The following is a 23,493-nucleotide window of genomic DNA, read 5'->3' as shown; positions in this document are numbered from 1 at the left end:
ACAAAGCCCAGCAATCCGACACCTTCCTTACTTTCCTGAAGAACAACACATTATATGATCCTAGCCCAAGTGCCTGTCTTTACCAGGACACAGAATTTAAGTTTATTTTAGACTTGTGATAATATATCGCTACTACCCCTTTGCCGGATGTCCCTCATAAATATATATCCTGTCTGCTCTGGGCCCCAGACTGCCCTAGCTTTCTCTTCGCTCATCTGATTTTTTCACTTCCAGAAATCCTGTCCAGTTGCTCCTGTAGCTGACACTGTTAGCCACTCTGAATGCTGGTTTCAGGCTGCCTATGTGCTTGTAATGGAGAGGTTTATCACCCTGGTGGTTCCTGCAGGTAGGAGGTAAAGCTCTAAGAGAAAGGCCTTGTTGCTGCAGTGCCTTCTGTAGTCGGTGGATTAGCACTGCTCTGTGCCCTACTTCTGAGAGCTTTCAAGATGTTGCATAGTGCTGTTTTGAAGTGTTGTCTCTAGAAGGGAGGATAAGGTCAGCAGATATTGTGGCCACAAAATAGAAAGCGATATAGATACAATGCACTTCACCATTAATACAAAAAAAAAAATAATGTTGGATTGCACCAAAAGAATCCACCCTCCCTTCAAAAAAATGTAAAAAATCAAAGCTCTATGTAGATAAATACTGGCAAGACCTGAATTGAACAAATGTTACATAGGCTGTTGTAGTGTGTAGGAATAATGGGCAGAAGTTGGAATCAGAACAGTAAATATTTTTACTTATCTTCAATTGAAATCTCAACCTTACCATTGCATTAACATATCCACTCACTTTTAGAAACTATGTGAATTTTCATGACTCATTTGAGTGCTCTGTAACTATTTGTATGCAAATGTGACTCAGACATTCTCAAAGTCACACACTTTACCCTCCGTTGGAGTTCATGCACAAACAGGAGTGGTGGTGTTCCTTCTTACAAACCTTACCTTGCCTAAACACAGTCTTGTGCCTTTTTCACATTTATGATAAAGTTTGAAGAAATAATTGTGCCTATAATTTCAGAGTTGCTTTAAAATGGAAGGACTCAAAAACAGAAATATAAAACCACTTCATATCAAAAAGTGTTTTTTGTTAAAATGTTGCATTCTTATATCTACATTTTAGAGGTTTGAAAAGGACTACTCCCAACTTTCAGAAAAAAATGTAAGTTCTGGCCTGAGAACAATGCATGAGAAAGTTCAGCTGAAATGTAACGTATCCCTCAATGCATGCAGAGACTTAGAATGAAATTGCCATCTCAGCCATCGCTAGGACAGACATAGCTGATGAATAAATGTATATTGTCTAGTATAAATACAAAGTGTAATGCCAGATGTGAACAGTGCAGAATGCAGAAAGGCAGTAAACTGAGTAAACATCAAAAGAAGGATTAGCCTTAATTTTGAGGAATCAGTTCCAATGAGAAACAGAACTGAGGATCTCTTTTGCACAAAAACAGTTGAGGTACCTTTCCAGCTAGAAGAGAAGCTGCCTGATCTGTCACTGCTTTCCCATTTGAAGCCTCATCAGCCACAACCTGCTGCATATAACATACAGTTCAAAGGCTGCCTTTACTTCTGAGGATCTGTGGCATGGTTGTAGGCTTTACATAAGCCCAGTAAATTTGGTTTGCAGCTCTTGTCAGATTTTCTAGAAAGCACCTTTCTGTTCTCCATGAACATCTGTAAGACCTTCTGCAGCAACATCCCCCGCAATGCGATCACACAGTGTGTCTCTTTGTCAGTGGTAGGAAGTATGTTTTTATGTTTGTCTCTCACAAAGTCCAAATGACTATAATGGAGTCTTCCAGAGTTACTTGTTCAGAAGCAATGTTTTTGGAGTTCGTATGTGTCAACCTCTTGTGTTTGTGTGCTTCTCAAAGTGTTTAGGCTTTCCAGATACTTTTAAGAAGATAATTCCAGTCCTTTTTCTACTAAAGTAACCCTTGAAAATACAAAACAATTGTAAGGGTTAATTGTGCACTGGACATTCCGTCCCCACACAACCCCCCCCAAAACTATGGTGACTCTTCTGCTGTCTCTCAGAGGTCTATTGTGTCCCATGGAACTTATTTATAGATGCACCCTAAAATCTGACAGTTTTGTGCAGCTTTTTTGTAAGTAAGTGTGGGATTCACCTCACAGATTAAGACATCAACATTCAGAGGCTTGATTTAGTTGCCCACATGTAGGAGTCAGGCACTATTTGAAGTGCTCAGGTCTCCCATCCGGACTCCAGCTGCTGCTCCATGTTGATAAAGAAGTCCTATATGTGGTGTGCCATCCTTGCCAGCCCTGCATGGATTTCTTGGACACCCAATTGTACCTCAAACGACACCAACTGTAGCCAATGGACGTCTAATCAATACACTCAGAGGAGTCTCCAGGGAGTGTCTAACCAGTTGCCCAAACATACATGTCTACTTCTGAGTCAGTTGAATTGCCCTGTAGCCTTTGACTGCTAACTCACAAATTGACACCTACAGATAAGACACTAAAATTGTTGCTCTTATTCCAGGAGATAATTTCCACACTACGTGTCATTTGTTTGCTATACCAAGCTTTTCTGGAATGTCCTGTGCACCCAGCACAGGGTGACAGGCCAATGCATACCCAGCTGTGCACCTGATTCTGTGCCCCGTGACACGCTGCTGGTTTTCAGATGTTTGCTTATTTGGAAGTTTTTGTCTGTTTGTCTGATTCTGGCATTACTGCCATTAGTAAGCAGCCCTGGCACAGGTACCTGGGCTCTGCTATGGTTGCAGTTGATGTAGCTAAATCAGCTAAATGGGAGTGCACTCAAGTATTTTCCCATTAACACGCCTCTGACTGTTAGCTATGTGATCAGTTGGAGACCAACTAAGGTTTCTAAGGTGACATGAAATTAAGCAAATTGCAAAAGATGCAAACTGTAAAGACAAGAAATTATGAGCTTGGTACCTGATACAGCTGTGAGTTTCAGACTGATGCATAAACTGTCAACGTGAAGATCACTGCAGGATCAGGTCTTATGAATGAAGCACTCCCTCTTTTCTTAATGACAGCATCATTAGTAGTGCAGGTATGTAGATCTCTTAATCATGCAACAGATTGTTCCTGCTGCACTTAAGAAGCAGTTCAATATAATAGCCACAAGCTGAAATATTTGCAAGTTTGTGAACTTCAAAGCAAACTTTACTTCTATCTAAAGAGTCTTACAAACTAGTAAGCATATTTTCTCCCACTCATCTTTAAAGAAATTACAAAAGAATATATACACCAGGCCTGAAATTCCTGCCAGTCCTTCATCTCAATTTTCTTGGCATATTGGTAAGGAATCTGGACGCTGACATTTACTGTTAATGAGTACCTTATTTTACAGATGTGTTCTTGTTCTGTGCACTAATGCTTACCTGAAGTGTTTGTGCTCCTAAGGAGGGCCAAAAAAGACACCTAGAAAATAAATGCTGAAGTAACCAGTGAAATATTTTATTGGTTGGGGTTTTTTTAGTTTGGAAAGTACAGGTGGTCATTAATTGAGCTAAATTTCTTTATTATGTTATGTATCTGTTGATTATAATTCTACAAATTATCTGCAATCTTCATTTTAAAGGCTAGTCAACCACAGGAAAAATAGATCTCCTGTGGCTTGTGATGGATTAAATGTAGAGGCAGCAAATATTAGGGAGCTGTTGGTCTATACAGACAAAAGGTGCAGGTACTGGCTTGATTGGAAACAATGATGTGGATGAAGTGTACCTAAACATAATCATCAGGTGGAAAGTAAGGATGTAAAGAAGTGGCAAGGACAGAAACTCCAGAATGGAAAAGATATGCAAAAGCTGAAAAAAACTTTCCTAGAAATGAAAAAAAACCCCAACAAACCAAATCCCACCAGCAGTAGGCAGGAAGGATTAAAAGAAGTGAGGTAAAAAATAGAAATGCTGTACACTTGCTGCTGATATCCAAGAATCACTAAGTGACTGCTGTTGAAAGCTGGACTAAAATCAAGGGAGGTGAAAAGTTGGAGGACTATTTGAGGGGAGACTAAAGGAATGTGTCTACCCTCTGAAAGACAAAAGCAAAGATTTCTGCTGGTTTCATCAGAGCAGAACTGAACCCCCTGTGAGCTATGGAGAAAAAATGAAATCAAAGTTTTTGTCTTTTATGGTCCTAAATTTACATGTGATTAATTTGATGTTTTACATTCTGTAAATCGAGTGTTTATACCTAGGAAAATTTTCAGGACTGAAGACCCTTGCAATGTCTTTCCTTGTTCCTTCACTGGTAAGAACAGCATAGTCTCCTCCATACTTTGTGCTTTTGTGCCTCAAACCACAGCTACTTCTAGCTGTGAAAATGTTCTAGCCTCTATGTCTGTTGGCTCATGTCCTCTTCTGAGGGGCTAGAAAAGCTGTTCTTCATGTTGGAGATTTCCTTCCAGGTCATTAGTAAAACTGGAATTAACTGATTAACTTGCTGCACCAAATCCCTGAGTAGATGTGAGTAGATGCCATTGCACCCTGGGTGGGATGGGCTGACAAGCTGTAAAGGATTCTCCTTCCTTTGCAAACTCCTGTGAGACTGATTCCAACCAAAATTATGTTTTCTTTTTTTCTTTTTTTCATTCATTACAACTCTAATAAGGTGTAATACAGGAGCAAAGTGTCTCTGACTCCTGGGACAAGGGGAAAGGAATTTTTTTCCTGTCTTGTGTAGCATCACGAAATCAAACAGCCCATACCCCAAGTATGGAAGTTGCAGTGAAAGCACTGTTACTTGCAGGGATGCAAGGAGCCGGAATACAGTTTCCACCTGCAAGTAGAGCTCTGGTTGGCCGAGGAGACAGATTTACCTTTTTAGTTCCTCCTCACCCTCTTGTGATTAGGGCAGTGCTGTGTGTGAGCAGGGCTGAGGAGCTCTGTCTGAAGAATAGGCACCATGCTGACAACGTGCCAGCATCCCCTTTCAAACCAGCAGTCTTTTCCCTCCTGGTATCAGCATTACCTTTGGCATACATCTCCAAGGGTTTATAGCCAGGTGGCAGACGGGGAGATACTACATTGTAGTCTCAGAGTATTAGGTGTAGTGATTTTGTAAATACATCATGTGAGCTGTTCACCAAGGTGAATGCTTGTATACTGGATTAAAAGACTTTCAGGCAGGGTTGCATTGTTCTTAGTAGTAGCCTATAGGAAGAAACAAACAGCGGAGATGCATAATACCTAGATTACAGATAAGCAATCCCTTTGCAAATATTGGGGAAGCAATTGCAACACTATGCCATGCATCCATGCCCCAGGCTGCATTTAAACAGCTATTCTGCCTGAGTTGGGGATAAAGAGGTCTAAAGTACATTGAATAGTTAAAAAGGTCCTTCCAAGAAAGGATGAGATCAGTTGTCAGTAGGTGTCCCAGACACAGAGTGTGCCGACTTCTTTAGCAACTGTCCTCAGAGACTTGAGCAAGTGCATCCTCCTCAGCAGCATTAAGGAACTTTCATTCATGCCCCCCCACCCCCACCCTCTGAGGGGCAAGAAACGTCTCATCTCTTTGCTATGCAGGACAGCTTGGTTTTAACCAACTCGGAAACTGCTGCCTGGAGAGGAGGAGACATACTGTGCCGTGGAGAGGACATGTGTGATTTCTTGAGGATGCTGATCACATTTCCTTTTCATAACTGCCTGGTGCCAAAGGACATACAGAAAACTTTGCTAGAAACCATCCATTTGGTGTGTGAGGCTGGCACAGTGGCCTGCCGTAGCAGGACTCACTAACCGGGACTTGAAACTTGCCTGGGCTTTGCTCTCAGTTCCACATTTTTGTGCAGCAGTTGTTGCGTCAAGGCCTGGTATCACTTCACAGGATGGGGTCCTGTCTGAATTCAGAGGGACCAGGGAGGCCCTTAGGTAGTGTGGTGTTTCTCTTTGCTCTGTATTTCCTGCTTGAACAGTTAACGTTGTGTTAGGTGGTAGAAACTAGTTAACTTGAAAGCTGAAGGATGGAGAAATGGAGTGGGCTGGCTCTCACTCAGCAGCTGTTTTTCATGGATAGGTAAAACAAAGTCATTGTGGGAAGAGTATTCTTTCGCATAATCTACTATAGAAATTCCACGTTTTTTCTTTGCAATGTTTCTTTGCAGATGTTATTTTTTCTTGCATTTCTTTCTATTTCTGTTCAAACAGAAACTTTTTTTTTTTTAAGCAAATTGCCCTAAATATTATAAATGCTCATCAAATGCTTCTTTATTCTTATTCTTTATTCTTATTCTGGGACTGTTGTCATGTATCCTAGGACAGGTTTGGATGCACCCAGGGTAGTGTTTCTGAGTAACTGTGCTGGTGGAGCAGTCACTGTACATTACAGCTGTCTAGCCCTCTGGAATTAAAAGTATAGAAGGAATATCCTCAGACTTAGACCTTTGTATACAATATGACAAACTTAAAGATGTCAGGATTAAAGACATGTTTGGTTGGTCCCACTAATAATGGATACTTCTGAGTTAATTCACCCATGAGCAGCACATATATCCTACCAGTATTTTTTGTTGCTCCTTTCCCAACTGAGTAACAAATACTTCTCAAGAATCATGACTGTGCACCTTACTGCACTAAGCACAGACAAGAATATTTTTCCCAGAAATTAATCCAGCACAGGTGCTGTCACCTAGTTATAATGCAGCACCTAGTTGAGGTATGTGCTCCCACATCTTCCAGGGGGTTGTGTTATATCCAGTTGGAACTCCCCCATAAGGCAACCATTAATTGTATCTCAGTAATAAAGTGTGTCTTCTGTTATTTGAGACACTATGAAATATTTGTGGCAGATGAGAATAAGAAATCTTACAGTTTCTGCTCCAAAGCTGTTCCTGATTCTCTGTGACTTGGTCTTAAGTTCTATGTAGCTTTAGATGGCTTTACTTTGAATAGCAGATCTGTGTTTGATGCCATTTTTGGCAAAGCAGTCCTGCAGTCATTAAGTAGAATGAATGCAGAGCTCTACGATCTATGTGATGGCTCAGTGACATTTACAGGATGTAAAAAAGAACTTGGGAATGGCACTACCTGGGTCAGGCCGATATCCAGCTGCCCAGATGTTTTGTCTCCAAAAGCAGAAACGAGATGTTATTTAGGGAGACCATACTAGCCTGGCCACTTTGTACAGTCCATTCCCCTTGACTTCCCTAGCACCCACAGCAGTTGTGTTAGGGATGTTAGAGTGTAGCCCTGCTTCGTCCTTTCAGTGTCTACTTGTTGACTCTTGGTCCATCAAGTTATCTCATTTTTTTTAATGTTCCTACAGATGCAGTTTCCCTCCACAGACATCTGCATCAGCAAGTTCCAGAAGTTCACTATGTGCTGTTTAAAGAAGTACTTTTACCTCTTTTAAATAATCTCCTACTGGTTTCATCAAATGACCCATGGTTCTAGTATTGCAGAAGTTGTTAAACAGTTCTTCTTTCAGTTTTTTTACCACTTTTGTGATTCTATAAATCTTACTTATATTCTCTTTCAGCTACCTCCTCTTCAAATTGGAGCCCTAATCTTTTTTAGTTGCTCATTCCTTCTTACAAATGCTCCACTCCTTTGATTGTTTTAATTGCTCGTCTCTGTATGTGCAGTAACTGTACTACATTCATCTTGAGATGCTGGGACCAGCACTGTGAAAAGTACTCAAGGTTTGCAAGGGATACCGCAGACAGTTTCTCTAAGGAGAGTCTTTAGTCAGTTACCCCATAAACCCACTGTAACTTTGATCCTGAGCTGTCATCTGTTAGCCATACTGCTTCCCTCTGAGTTACGGAGCTGGATGGATGTTATGCTAGGGTGCAGGAGGGGGATCGTGTGTGACGTAGCTTTCTGCTTTCCTGTCCAAAGTATCAGTCTACCAGGACACAGTGTTAACCCATACAAAAAAAAAATAAAATTGGGATACATGCAGACCAGAAGTGGAATACATATTGACAAACCATCTCCAAAACCTATACGAATTGTATGTAACTAAATATTCTTTTCTCTTTAGTCAGTATAAGGCTAATCTTGGACATATGCATCTATAATACCTGTTTTAATAGACCACATTCGTTCAAGTACATTATTACTATAAGAAAGATGGAGTTTTCAAATAAGGCTACCTCATGTTGTCATATCAAGGCAGTATCTACATACTCATTGCAGATGGTGTATTACAGAAATAAACTTTCTCATATTTATTCTTTAACAAACATTGAACCATTGCCATTTAAGCAAAGTTCAGCTCCGTACATCTGATGAAGTAAAGGAAACTGTTAGAACATAGTTGCCATTAACACAGTCTCTCTTTAGCAATTCTTTTTTTATTGATGAATTTACCATTTTGTGGTTAAACAGTTTTTCATCTTGGAATATTTCTAAACCCACCTTTTAATAGAAATCAGAAAAATTGAAGTTTGTCTTGTACATCGCTACTTTGGACAGCTCTGTTTGGAGAAAAATAAATATAGCAGAAATAAATTAAAAGAAAAGGGGACAAAACAATCTGAGCTGGAAAGAGAAGAGTGCAAGTTTATTTTATTTCCTTGGTTGTGTAGGAGTCTTGTTAACCAGTATGTAATGCATGGTCATGTAATAAAACATGCTAGACATTAAAAGGCAAAAACCCAGTTCACAGATGTTGTAACGTTATGAGATAATTTTAGGGAGTGAATGGGGTGAAAAGGCTGGATTTGTTAGAGAGGAAAATACCTATGGAGGCCTTTTCTGTGAGCAATACCATGACTTCATTACCATGTCAATTCTGGGAAAAGGCTCTGATTTAACACAGCAGTTGGCTGGATCCATATGGAGCTGATGAACCTCTGAATGAATAGTGAATGGAAAAACTGCTGGAATCTGCCTTCAGCTTTGTTCCCAGGATGACCAATGTAAAAGGCCTAAGAGCAATACTGCACAGATGGTATAAAGAGGTAAGAAATCTGCAGGGTTTAGTTTACTTTTTCTTATACTCTACTATTTGTTTTTTTTTTTTTTCTTTAACCATATTCCAGTTTCTCCAACTCTATTTGCTTAACTGTCTTTACTCACAAAAAAAGTAAAAAAAAAGAAAAGCTTTCGGGAAATGAAATTAATTCAAAAAACATATGTAGCACTAAACATTTACATAAAAATACAATTTAAAATGTTGAATTTTGTATGGTATAGAAGTAATTGAAAGCATAATTGTGAAATCCTGAAGAAAAAGCTAGTTAAAAGTTTAACAAAGAACTTTGGAATTACTTCTTCAATTCACCCTATGTTGTGGGAATATGCAGATGTTCACATTTACACAGTCATGTATGTCCACTAGGGTTACATGCTTTTATAGTCTGAAGCATCATCACAAGTGCCAATACAGTAAATCAAAAGACTCTCTGGCATTATCTAGTTTCCTTTCTGGCTTTAAAAGTTAGAACAGATGTCACAAGAGAGGACAAAATGGATTTTACCCACCGAGAGGAGCTTTTCTTGCCATCATTAATAGGAGGCTCCTTGAAATGCTAATGTACACAGTTTGTGTTGCCGGGTTTGCATAGAGATGGTGGGAAACAGCTCTGATCCCAACAAAACCTTTTGTTATTAATCAAGAAAATCTGCTCTTCTGAAACAGCAAAGCAGTGAAATGCTGTGGCTACTTGCAATGCAGAGATCTCTATAGCAATCTCCAATGAACAAAAATGTAATAAAAACTGTTCAGCAGTTCTATGAGATATGGCGCATGTAACAATTTATTTGCAGTGATTTTGCATACACCTTCTTCTTTCCTTTGTCATTTCAGCATGTGTATTTACAGTGGAAAGATTACACCGTTTCTATATTTTTTCTGACTCTCCACTCATTAAAATCTTGTTTCATTTCATAACGAATCTAAAAAGCAAGCTTGGGGCAGAAAGAACTTTGAAAAACAAGCTTTTCTTCTTGAAAAATTCTGTCACAGAGCATGAGTTTCTGTTTGATTTGATGTTAATACCATATAAGATATTTTTGCTTCGTTAGAATATAGGATTATGAGATCTTGTGAGCCCTTTGTGAGTGCAAACATATTCTGCAATGTTAAGACAAGCATGCTCCTCCTGTTGTAAATGGGTCTTAATTTTTAGTAGTCTTTAAGAGAAGAGGTTCAGACCCTGACGTTGCTTTGTGACATATGACCTCTTATTTTTAAGAAATACCAATGCAATTAAATCACAAAGTACTAACTGCTGTCAGACATTCATTGCCTTGTATAGGATGCCTCAGCAGAAGCCCTCTTTCCCAAAAGTATTTGGAGTATGAATTAAAGCCAAAAATTCGAGGAAGGCCTGAATTAAAATGTAAATTCTTTGCCTGGTATTACTCATCACTGAAATCTCTGGCTCAGTCTCTGATCAGAGTTACATTAAATTCCCTATCAATTTATTGTACACCAGTTCCACAACACATTAATGTGTCCTTTCACAGATTCATTGTGCTGAGACTTCAATATATGGGCACAAGAGAATGAATTAGGGATGAAGCATTAGCTCAGAGTTTAAGCCTCTTTTAATTTCCTTCCCTCTGTGGATCTAAAGCAGATACTTAACATTTTGCATTGCCATAGATTATTGCACTTTAATTTCAATTGTGCTTTTTCTTTAAACGATGGTAATAAGCAGATACTAAAAATAAATAAAAAATGGTGGTTATAATTCATGCAAGGTGTTTGAGATGACCATAGTGTAGTTACGGGATAATACAGTATACGTAGTAAATTTTAAAAGGGGAATGTTTATTTGTTCATAGCTTTGTCTGATACAAATTTTGTAAAGCCATCATGAAAGAAAGGAGTGAAATAAGAGGAGATGGGGAGATTTTGTGGAAAAAAACCACCAAACCGCCTGAGCGAAATATCACTGATTCCATCACTGAGGAGCTGTTTCAGTCACAGGAAATACTGTAACAGGCAAGCAGGGAAAAACAAAGCTAGAAGAACAACTAGTTCTGACAAAAGTCAGAAGTGCCTTTGGCATTGTAAAGGTGTATAGATGAAATGACCAAGGCTATCTCTAAATACTTCCTACAAAAGAATTATCTGTTCTCTAAGTTTCAGTGTGTTGAATTTTTCCCAGTCTCCGTTTGCCTTTCAACTTTACAGTCAAACTTCTGGTTTCATGAAAGCTGCATTTCAAAGGGGTCTGAAGTGCCTGCGTCCCGGTACCAAAGGGTCTGCACTACCTCTGCTGCTGAACACAAGACTTCACTGCTCCTTGGGAGTGTGGCCAGATTAACTCACATGAGGCTGCACTGAAAATCCCAGTTTGCAAGGAGGGGGTACTGTTCATCCAAAATAACAAGCAACAACAACAAAAAATCCTACCGAGCGTGCTTAGTGGGACCTGCTAAGGCTTTTGTCAGAGACTAATGACTTTGACCTCACTATCCAATCCCTCAGCATAGAGGTAAAGATGGAGACTGTTCTTGGGAAAAATCTTCATTAGGAGGGCTGAACTATCCTGTGTCAACAAAATGCCCTACAAACCCCTTGTCTTAATAGCCCTGACAAAGTAAAGCCATCGAACAGAAACACTTTTAAGGCATATTCTCCTCTGTAAGACTTTAGTCTACCTGTAAAGTTTCAGTGATTTAACAAAAGGAGTTGTTTTGTTTTTTTTTCAGAAGTACTATACTTAAAATTGCTTCAAACCTTTGCAGGCGCTCAGATGTCTAGATTTCAATCAGGCTGGAAACCCACATTTTTGCTTGTGTTGCTAAATTATGAGCTAAGCTGATATATGGCTGTCTGAAATATATCCATGAAAGGGTTTATCAGATAGATTGTTTTTTAAAATCAGTGCAAATTCTTTGTATGGACACTCGACCTGAAGATTTTCATCAGGGATTAAATGTTAACTGACTACTTCCCTGTGCAGTCCTTGTCAAATTTTGTTCTCACTTCCTCTGGTCCTGGGTAACTTCACTGCATTTGAAGTGGTTATTCTAAATTTGCCCCAGTGTAACAGACCAAAGTTTAGTTTTAAGAGTGTCTTGGAGGAGCATTGTCTTCTGTTGGTGTGTTTGTAGATTTTTGGCTGAGAATCTGGAATAGGTGAGCAGTCCAATTCAGGTGTGAACTCTTTCCCTATGCTGCCTTGTAGGGAGGTCTCCTTGTCTCTGTTTTTATATACTTGAAAAATGGGTGTGAACTGATATAAAATCAGATCTCTTCACTTGTTCCTTTGGCAACATTTTACAGCCAGCTTAAATAGGCAAGGTGCAAGAAATCAAGTCCCGTTTCCTGCATGGGACCCGCTGTTCCTGGCAGTAAGTGTTTACAAGATCAAATTCCTTTTTGCGGAATAAAAATAATACTTTAAAAAGTCAGGCTGTATATGTAAATTATTTAGGGATAGATCTTCAGTGAGTTTTTTAAATGAAGCAAGTATTTATGATATGAAGGCCTTCAGGCTTTAGAGAACCGTATATGGGCAAGTGGCAAAAAAGGTCAATCTTCTTGTATATTTAAATCCGTCTCCAAATTACTTTGAGTCTTGTATCATTTCTGCTTTGTCTGTGTCTTTTTCTTTAAACTTCTGTAGTCAGGTAGCACCCTGCAAGCTGCGTTGAATCTGACACCTAAGATAGCCTTATAAACCCTGCGGACATTAAACTATTGGAAAACAGATTGGGTTGGTAAAAATAAGTGTGCATGTTCTCACAGAACCTGAGAAAATCACACCTTCACTTTGTTAAAAAAAAATCTGTTTGTGCCACTCCAGTAATCACTTCATAACTGGTGGGAGAGCAGAACATATGTCTCAGAAGTGGTAGAATATAAAAGCCTCTACCTCTAATCCTATTTTCTTTAAGGGAAAAAAAAAGCAACAAAAAACCCCAACCTTTTCAGTATGTCATCTGTAAAATCGGTGCCAAGGGTTTTCTGCTTAAAAATGCTAAGGCATTTTGTGGCGATTTCTGTGAAACTCCTTGGTTAATCCTTTTGCAGTTTTATTAGCAAGCGGAGTACCGAAGAAGTAAAGCAGTGTCAACAAGGGTGTTGTGAATGGCTTTTGTAGCCCTGCTACAGCTAACGAATCCTACGTGCCTGCTGTTCCTGAAGCATTTCTTGGTTAGTTGTTTATGAGGGCTGAAATCACCTCTTTTCAAACTTACCTTTTGGACTCTGCACCAGTGTGGTAAATATTAGGTAACAGGATATTTACAGAGGGGTCATTTCCATAGAGAATGGATGGGGCCTGAACATCGATCTGCTAGAGAGGGGAGGGGAAAAGAAAGAGGCTTCTTTTCTTTCAGGGGGTTGGGTGGTTAAATGGTCAGTGGTGTGAATGCTCTAATGTGTGGCCAGGCTGCTGCTTGAAATTCTGAGAAGAAATCTCAGTCTAATGCTGCAAGCATAAAGAGGAGATGATGACAATTTAAAGTGTGATCAGCAGGACAAACGTGTCTTGCTTTAACACTGTTGGAATCAGCATGGCGACGGGTTGTGCCTGGGAGACCTTGGTCCGGCAGCATCCAAATTAGATGTGAGAATACAGGCTAACTGCTGACGTTAGACACAGGGGTCTCAGGAACGCTGTTTTTGTCAGGAATCAGTTACCCTTTCCTCTTCCTTGTGAACTCCTTCCACCTCCTCCCTTCTTCCATTTAGCATATCAGGGAGGTCAGAGATTGGAGTCTGAGCTAAGCCCCAGGGCTGTTGGGTGATCAGCAGGTTCCCTGATTGCTGCCTTTTGTTCCTGGCTGTGACCTCATTCTTCTGCTGGTTTCAGGTAGGTTAAAGCCAGGCTGTACACCTCTGAAAGGCAGCACCTCCAGCGGTATCTTGTCCTTGGCACTGTGCGGCTTCAGGAGTGACTCAGATGGAGAAATGCCACTGAAGGAGTGACTTGCACCATAAACCACACCACCTGCTTTTTATCTTCTTTGTGGCTCCAGGCCTCACTTCTGTGGTATAGGCCAAACAGTCCAAGGATTCAAAAAGTACTTACCTTTATAATCATGCTCTGCTGAATAAATCTCTTTCAATTGATGCAGGGCACATAGCTCTTTGATAACTTTTAGTGCACAGTGAGTGTTAATGGATGTATATTGCGTGGAAATGAAAGCATGCACATTGCTGTGTGTATTCATTTCTAGGGAGTTATTTATTCAGGTAAATAAGATTTTGCGAAGCAGTACTCGGCTATGCTTAACCTTTATTAGTAAAAGTAATACTCGGTGTGGTATGATTTCTTAGCATCAATCCAAAATAGCAGCAAAAAGAGTAGGTAGAATAGATGTTGACATGAGGATTATAGCATTTATATTCTGGTGATTATATGTTCTAGATGCCAAATCAGATTGTATTATAATATTCTAAATTAAGAAAATACTGTACCTAGTTCTATTTAACAACCTGGTCTAGTGGAAGCTGTCCCTGGCCATGTCACGGTGGTTGGAACTAGACAGTCTTTAAGCCCCCTTCCAACCCAAACCATTCTATGATTTATGAATCTATGATTTTAAAGCAGAACTGGATGAAAAATAATTGACTTTTTTTTTTTTGCTCTAGAATAGCTATTATACACGGCCTTGCGCTCTGACCTTTTCTGTTACTTTCACTTTGCCTTTGTTCTTTATTTAGAACACAAGAAATAAGTCATCAATTTCTGTACACCTTGCATATGAAGAGGACCGATTCCATATTTATCAGAGTGCCATACAACCCTTCTTCCACGTCCCCCTCATTTTCAGGTAAATTCTGCTTAGCAGTTCATTTCTGTTTAACCTCAATGGTTTACAGTACCCTGGAAATCCTCATTAAATGCCAGTGAATAACTTTTTTTTTTAAAAAAAAGGAAGTAAAGCAGAGCTTTTTGTCTTGCTGTGTCTTTAAATCTGACCTTTATTGTTTAAGTTGCATTTGAAAAAAAAAAAAGTGTCAGGTTGTTGAAAGATGAGTGCGCTCCATTATGCTGTGCTCAAGGCGCTGAGAAAATCCCATTGAGGCAGTAACACCAGCCAGCGTTTACAATGCTACATTTTAAATGCATATTGGAAAAACAATGATAACAAAACGAATTTCCTGCATTTAACATCGCTATAGTTAAGAAAGCATAATTGCACCAAATGCCAGGATTTCTTTTTCAACAGCAACCTAGTTGGCCAGTGGTTGCAATGAATCACATTGTGGCTTGAGAATGGAAATTCTCTCTGGCTGTGTGCTGGTGCTCCCGGGTCCCTCCAGGCACACTGGTCCAAGCACGGATGTGAGTGGAAGAAGGGCTTTGGAGGAACGCGGCTACCTACTCTTGTCTCACCTCTTCTGCATTTCCTCTGACTCATGCTGTTGTTTTGAGGTGGATTTCCTCTCTGCTCCCCACCTAGTATATATTCGGAAATTCAATCGTATATATGCTCGCGTTTCTTTGCTTCAGGCTTCTTGGCGAAGGGAGAGATCTTTTCAAGCCCAGTACCGCAGTTGCATACTGGGCTTGCAGTCAAAGCAAGTCAGGCCTGCAACAGTGGCGGTGGTACTGGAAAAAGAGGTTATTTTGCTAGAGTAAAGGGAAAAATAGAAACAAGAGGATCTCAAATAATGAAAGAAAGTTTAGTGTGCATGAAAACCTGGCACTTTTCTAAAACACATACTGAGTCAACTGGAAACCAAGTTACTATAGTCTAGAGCTATTTGAATGACATTTGTGAATAGTTTTTTTCCATTAATTGTTGAATAAATGACTCAGAAACACATTTGCCCCTCTTTGACAAGCTTTATGTATGGTTGAATACTCTTCTCCAAATAAATTATTCATAAATTTTGAGCAATCAGTGAATAACTTATTCAAAATATTTTTTTCATTATTCAGTCCTCCATCCCATGGACTGTGGGTGAAACTCTGACTGTGTTAAAGTTAGTGAAAACATTCTGAATGATTTGACTGATGCCAGGACTTCACTCAATTAAAAGTCTTTTGAGAACTAAGCGTTGCTTTTACCTGTGGAACTTTGAGTATTGGAGGTAAACTTGCCTGTGAATTTGATGTGTAGAAAAAAATGAGCAGGAATTACTTCAGCTTTTATAAGGTAATTAATTTAGGTTATAATTTGAATCTGGATATGTGAATACACAGTTAAATTGCTTTCTTTAGATTTCCACAACATGATATTTCCTGTCATCTGAAGTCCCAGGTTATGTTGAGTAAAATCCTATGACAATTGTTGAAGAGGGCTCAGGTCCTGGCTAGTTTCCAGTTTTGAGTATTATTAAAGTTCTTCAGGAGTACACCAGTCTTTGCTTTTTGTTTTGTTTTATTTTTTAATTGCAGCAATCTTTGAAAGTGTTCAGAGTTTGGGGTGTGTTTAACTGTTCTCTTCATTGACCAGATAAAAATTATTTGGATGTTTCCAAAATTATGGCAAAACATGTCATTTTTTTAATTAAGAATTTTTTTTGCATTTTACAGCCAGTCCTAGAAATTATAATACACCAGCCTTAATTGTCCCTGGAAATATGATGTGAGTCTTCACTTCTTGTCTTTAATTTGTATTGTGTAACTTCATGTAATTAAGGCATGGCTGGCGTTATGCCATTGTTCGTGGGTGAAATGATTCCTATGTAAATACTTCATTTTATACTGTTAATTGGCAAATGGTATAGAGTGCTTTGAGATCCATCTGGAGAAGTTACTGCATATGCGTATGGTCATTATTACTGCGTTATCTCATTCCTTGAAGATACACAACTGCTTTATTATTTGCTGAGCTGTAGGAGAGTACTTGGTACTATACAGATATGGAAGGAGAAAATGCTACTGCCCCACAGAGCCTACGGTAGACTTGCCTGAGTGAAACACATGGGTTGAATATTCACATTTCTTATTAGTGGAGATATAAAAATTTCTCTATAGCATTATGATTAAGACGCTTTGTAGGAGAAATGTACTGCAAGTGAATGACAAATGAGGAGAAAAGTAACTTGGTGAATAACAAAAGAGAGAGCAAAGCCTGTAAGAGGGGAGCAGAAAGATGAGAATAGGAAGAAGATTCACATGGAGCATTTTAGAGAGAGCTTGGAAGGAGGGAGGAGAGGTTGGGAAACTTGTGCTGCTTGACATACGTGATAGAGGGAGGGAACGGAGTATTAAAGGAAGATAAGCAGGTACAGAACAAAGCAGAGCACTGATTTTAGTGTTGTGATTTGTGTTGGGAAATGGGGGTTGCATAACAGGAAAATGATGACTACTGATGTCTGGGGATGGAGAAAAGATGGAGGGGTGAAACCGAGTTGGTGAAGAATAAAACTGCATAAGGTATAGTTTCAAGAGCGTGTAATACAGGAGATTGGATATCTTTTTTGAGAAAAGAGAATTGTTTGAGATAAAGGAAATTCAGAGGTTGATGCTGTGATATTGTAGGAACAGGTGATGTGAGATTTCACTGAAAGGGGAAGAAGAACTGAGATAAAAGGCTGGGTTTGGATGTGGGTAACTGAAAATGTGGCAACCATTTCAGGAGCTGCCAATTCATTAATTAACTAATTTATTAGTTGGCTTTAAACTCAGTCAGACTTCTCTCTAAAGCTGGAAGATTCAGCCAGGCCTCTTCCTCAGAAGTGAAGTAGGAAAAATCTCCTGAAAATTTTTTGTTTAAATTTTTATGGAAGATAATTTTTTCCTCTGTTACTCAAATATGTTGCTAAAATTGAAGGCCTTAACTGATAAGACATTGAGGATTCTGCACCTCTGCAAGCATATGTGGCAGGAAGGCATCTTGAAAGCAAGATACTAAACCAGAGCTTGATAGAACCAAGAACTATTCCTGGTTTTCCTTAGTTGTCTATTGGGGTTTTGGACAAGTCACCATTTCTGTGTCTCATTTCTTCATACTCAATGGACGTGATAGTTTATTTCTGTTAATTGTTCTGTTCATTCATCTGTTTAATGTGTTCAGGATATGAGCCCTGGAAGGTTTTTGTCTTGGTTCTAACTTACCTCATCAAGAGATTGGCAGCTCCAGGCTTGATTTAGATCTGAAGCAATTGGAGTGATGTTCTTGAGGTGCCTTTCCATCCTTATTGGCAAGACATGGATCAAAGGGAGGCTGTATTCCAACTGGATACCTCACAGAAGCACCTGCATTGCATAGGGTCAGTTCAGATCTTAATACATCCATGCAATGCAAAGCATAAATAGGAATACCACCCACAACCCTAATTTAACTTCTTCTCATTTCCTGCAAGTGGAGTCAGGTCTGAAAGTTCTGGATTATGGGTGATCTGAAGGGGATGCTGTTCTCTTGAACTTGGACAGTACACTGGTTGTGATATCTAAGTTATCCATATATAGGTTAAATATGATCCCACATCAAAACAAAAATAATACTGATACAGTATGGTAATCTGAAGATTCAAAATTAAAAAGACAGGCTATTGAATTCTTTAATCAGATGTTGTGTCTGAAATACCTCCACTTTTCTCTAGAGAGAAAAAGTGTTGGCTGTGGCAGTTGCATGGTATCAGTTATCAAACAACCTTTTAGCAGAAATCACTGTATAAAATCTTTTTCTGATGTGAAAGCCCACATGAGACTTTTTGTAAATACAGAAAACAACATTTATATTAGCAGTAAACTGTATCTTGTGTAAATAGGCTGTGTAGATTGATGTGAAAGGCTTAAACAAATGAGAACTGTTTAAAGTATGCAGTTAAATTCACTTAATATTACCTTGATTAACGGCAGGTCTTTTACATGTCAGATCATTTTGCACTAATTCAATACAACAGTGTCTGCCTAATAAAAAACAATAGTAAATGATTTCCTGCTTAAATATCAACTGAAAATCAGTGATATCCTGCTTCCAACTGCACTTAGTGTCAATTATTGCACATGGCGCCGCAAAACACAAGTGATTTGTCTGTTAACCACCTATCTATCTATCTATCTATCTATCTATCTATCTATCTATCTGTCTTTAAGTCTGGTTTCACCAGGCTAGACTGAGACATTACCTATGTTCAATCGCACATGGCTAGATCCAGTGCAACAGTCTAGGCTCAAATGAAGATGCCATTCTGCAAGTGAGCATCTCTGGATCTTGCCCATGACTTACTGGATCAATGATTAGAACAATCCTGAAAGGTTTTTTTACTCCTTAGTAGATGTGTATGAAACTCAAATCTACTTTAATGATTTTGTTCTGTGCTTGAGGACTATCAAGCCTTTTACTGGAATAGCTGACTGTGTCAGCAATGTGGCAAAGAGATGCTGGTGAAAGGAAGGCTTAGAAGTATTTTTCACAACTGCTTTTTCTTGTGACGATGTGTTATTTCGCTGCCAGTCCATTTCTTTTTGTGAAAGATGAACCAAAATGGCTGACAAAATCATAGGCACAAGGCACACATGAGATGGCATTCTGGGCTGGAAAACCATCTTGCATGGCTGCATAGTACATCATCCCTCTTTCCATATGTCTTTGCTTACTAGTGAGGATAAGTAGGCGTTGAAGTAGGAGGCACTACCTGAATCATCTGCGGGAGAAAAAAATTGCTTGGGTAGGCAATCGCCCATCATCCTATCTGCAGGTAGGCAGGTATCCTACATTTGAAGTGCTCAGGTGGCTGTGTGTTGAGAAATGTATTCCTTTTGTCTGGCTTTGTTTTTCAATTTCAGAACTCCTTCTCCTAGATGATTACACTCCTTCGAGGAGATCTCTTTGTTAGTTTCAAGCGAGACAGATGCTTTGGCTTGAGCTGGTAATAGTGCTGTTTGGGGGCTGACAAGCTGGGTGAATTTGCAGTGTGGTTGTATACATCCTCTTCAGTCACCAGTGCTGTGTGTTTAACTTCTCAATATGTTCCATCTGTGGTAGCTAACGTGGGTATGGAATTTATGACTGCAAAGACTGTAACATACCACAATACAGGAGTGCCTCTTGAGCTGAAATGAAGTTTTTAATCAGTACATTAAATGTTGTAGTTGATTGACAGATGGCTTTTTCTATTTTCTGGCACGAATGTACTCTAACTTAATTGTAACAAGGATATCACATCTTGTATAACACCTTTCATACTAACAGGTATTACAGAATTTTAAAATCCATGTGCAAGGAACACTTCATACACCATGGAAATGCAACTAACTTGGGTAAAATGCAGAGAATTTAGGTAGAGAGAATGTAATTACGCATGCTGGAATTTGGCCAACACACTGAGATTAAACCCCCTAATCTTACAAAGAGTACCATGGGATCTCTAATGACCACAAATGGTCAGATCACAATTTTATGTCTCTGCCTATAATGCTTTACTATAACAAGGGTATTTTCAATTGTATAGTGCATTCATTATAATTATGCAGCTAATTTTATTCTCATTGTAATTTCCAATAATAAAGTTACAAAAGTGCCACTAAAATGTACGAACAAAATGATATGACGCGATATTATGTTAAATACATTTTTGGGGCATATTCTGCTCTCATTTATATTGATATCTTTCTTTGAAGCCAATGGAATTCCTCCAGATTTGTGCTGGAATAACTGACAACTGAAGTTGTCTTTCCAAGAGAGCATTTTTTATGCACATATATTGTAAATATGTTTGAAAAGTTAAATATTTATATTCTCTCCAAGTATGGGAAAGTCTTTCTTCTTTTATTTTTAAAACCATAAAATTGTTAACAGGCCCATGAAAAAAGAATATTACAGCTCTATGTCTGTCGGTTAACCTTCACCACAAAAATTGATCTGTGGGAATTTCTCACAGTGTAACATACTGTATCCAATTCCATAGTTATTACTGTAAACCTATTAGTGCCACCTGGGTTTGCATATCTGCAGTGCTGTCCAAGTGAAGACAGATTAGCTCTATCACATGTTATGCCAGAGGGACAGCCTCACGAGGAGTCTGCCCTCAGGGAGAAAAAAAGGGCTCAGACCTTTAATGAGAACACAGTGCTTTATAATAGCATTTGGTGGCCTAGAGATTTTCTGTCAAGTCATTTCAAATTAAATTGGCAGCCTTGCAATGTTCAGCCCATATGAGTTTTTGTGCGGCGTATATTGTTAATGTTAAACCAATTCGCACATAAGATCAACAGAACATACAGAAGCAACATTTGCATTGGTCCCTCTTTTTAAAGCCTGGGTCTTTATAAGCTACTGCAAAATGCTTTTTTCCAGAGCAAAATTTAAATTTGGGCTGAATTATTCATGTGTAAATTCAGAAAATTTATTTGTGAAATTATTTGTAAATAATTACACGTTTCTATATAGTGTAATAATGAAATTAGTACCAGTCTAGGAGTGAACTGAATGACTTCGTTACCAATTAGTGTGACTCCACTCCCACTCCCTCAGGCTGACTCCCACTGAAAGGGTGCAGAATTTGCCCCTGAGAACTCCATTTATTTCTTCTTATACTTCCAGGACTTTCCTTTTTTAAAATGTAACATTTATGTGATATTTTAGTCCTTCTAGTGTCTGAAAATTTAAAAGGAGATGATACTTGAAGATAAATTGCTATCATCACACAGGAAGTTTTTTCCTTAAGATTTTCCCATATTTGTCATTCAGGGCTCAGCCTGAAAAACACATATTGATATCCTCTTTCCGTGAGTATTGATGGATTATTTTGTGGGAAACTGGGGCCCACGTCCTCAAAAGTAGATAAACAGCATGTTCAATGGAAATCAAGAACTGGGCAGCGGGATAGCTATGAGGGTCCCAGTTTGCATTGCCAGTGATGCAAAGTCCTAAGAACACCTGCAGGATTTTGAAAGTTCATAAGCTCTGTAACATTTAATGATAAAGGAAGTAGTTTTGCAGTTTCTAGGTGTAGAGCATTAGCTGTAACTAGCGCATGGTAATATTAGGTGAAAATTTGGGTTCTAGGTGAGCAATAGGTTTTGTAGAGAGGAAAGTCTAACATGCTGGAATGAGTGAAGGAAGGGGCTATTTCTGTGTTTTGGAGCTACAGGTTATCTTAGTCCATTATTGTACCTATATTAGATGAATAACGTTAGTCCTGTAATAATAAAGGCAGTTTTTTCTTTTATTAGGGAGCATGTATTTTCCACATTTTTCCTGGAAGGCTACAAAGATCTTCCATCCCATATTTGGTATGTGCACATTTGTAAATCAGGCATGAGTGATTACTGTTGTTAGAGTTATCTAAGTAAACCTGAAGCACCGCGGTCATGAAACAAGTTTGTATTTCCCTTTTTATTTAATGTAATCCTTGTTTTGGGATACAGTCCAATACTGTGATTTCATAATATCCCCTACCCTCTGTATTCTGTTTTGTAATTGAAGGAAAAGTGATGACAGAAAATCTTCCTAATGTGATCACATTCTTATATGTAACTGTAAAAAGAAAAATCCAAATCTTGCTTCCTCAAATTAGAGGAGTAGGTCCACTGCATTTGGTAAGAGATTTATGCTGCCAGAGCAAGCATGACTTGATCCTGTGTGGTGTAAGCTAGCTTTTTTCCTATCTGCTAAATGTGTAGCCTTACTTCAGTGGACCTACCTTGGGCAGAATTTAGCTCAATTTTCTTAATTTGCAACACTAGAGCAAATTCATCTGTGCTGCAATTCCATTGACCTCTTCGGAGTTACTAAATAATTGGATTTGACCTAATACACTTTTCACCGTGTGCTATCTTGCTTTTCAGGGAGGTTAACACAATAACAGTTTTCTATTTCTGCACTCAAACACGAGCATCCTTTCTTTTTTTTTTCTTTTAATTCCCACTAGAGAAGACAAAGTACTGCTGTAAATAGTGCTGAATAACTAAAAGGTATCCACAATTGCCTTGAAACCTCACTTCATTAGTTCATGTTGAAATCACAAGTAAAATTCCTAGTGACATTAAGGTGGCAGGAATTTTACCACTGTTGCAGTTAGTCATTTTTAGTCAACTGTCGTCTGGTAAAAGTGGGGTTCACATCACAGAAGGATGATACCCTGAAGGGTTCTGTTTCTTTCCATTGACAGTAGAGGAATCTTAGATGAATAACTCCAAAAGAGCTACAAATAGAGAAAGAAAAGCTCAAGTTAAACATAAAAGTACCTTGCCACTATCTCTAGTGGTGCCTTTGAAGTTCAAAAGCTAGGAGTCAAATTCTTCAGTGGGCCTTGAACAAGCTGTGTCTGACATGGGAAGGTGCATAAAGCTGGGCGTCTCTCTGAGGCGACGTGAACTGGCTGAAGCCGAGTAGTTTGGCCTGAACTCATCTATTACTGTTTCAGGTGAATCTTTGTAACAGAGTAAGAGGATGCACAGGCCTTTCTTTGTGAAATTCTTGATCATGTGTCTTGATCTTGGAATGATGATGTATGCATTAAGGTTTACTATGTGTAGGCAACACTGAGGTTACATAAAATGCTCACGTGCAAAGAGTTTTTTGTGTGTATTTGCAGGTTTGGAGCTTTAAGCAACAAATTTTCACTGGCAGCATTAGTAAACTTAAGTCTGTCTTTTTGGAGAAATAGTTGGCCGAGGAAGACATAGAATCATAGAATTGTTATATTGAATAGGATT

At 38.9% G+C, this 23,493-nt stretch overlaps 1 protein-coding gene and 1 long non-coding RNA gene across 2 annotated transcripts in view; one reads left to right on the top strand and one right to left on the bottom strand.

The window, feature by feature from the left end:
• Window positions 1-23,493, top strand: part of LOC308064460 (uncharacterized protein) — a 122,810-nt gene that overhangs the window by 11,155 nt on the left and 88,162 nt on the right. The window contains exons 2-4 of the mRNA XM_080388999.1: window positions 14,595-14,704; window positions 16,417-16,468; window positions 22,009-22,068. Coding sequence (XP_080245125.1) covers window positions 14,595-14,704; window positions 16,417-16,468; window positions 22,009-22,068 — 222 coding nt within the window. The remainder of the gene's footprint in view (window positions 1-14,594; window positions 14,705-16,416; window positions 16,469-22,008; window positions 22,069-23,493) is intronic.
• Window positions 11,613-23,493, bottom strand: part of LOC308064464 — a 17,579-nt gene continuing 5,698 nt past the window's right edge. The window contains exon 2 of the long non-coding RNA XR_013928393.1: window positions 11,613-18,084. This is a non-coding gene — a long non-coding RNA (uncharacterized lncRNA). The remainder of the gene's footprint in view (window positions 18,085-23,493) is intronic.

Source organism: Falco punctatus (assembly GCF_963210335.1).
Source record: "Falco punctatus genome assembly, chromosome: 5".
NCBI lineage: Eukaryota > Metazoa > Chordata > Aves > Falconiformes > Falconidae > Falco > Falco punctatus.
The sequence above is the reverse complement of the archived record's forward strand: the minus strand, read 5'-3'. Positions and strand labels throughout refer to the sequence as shown.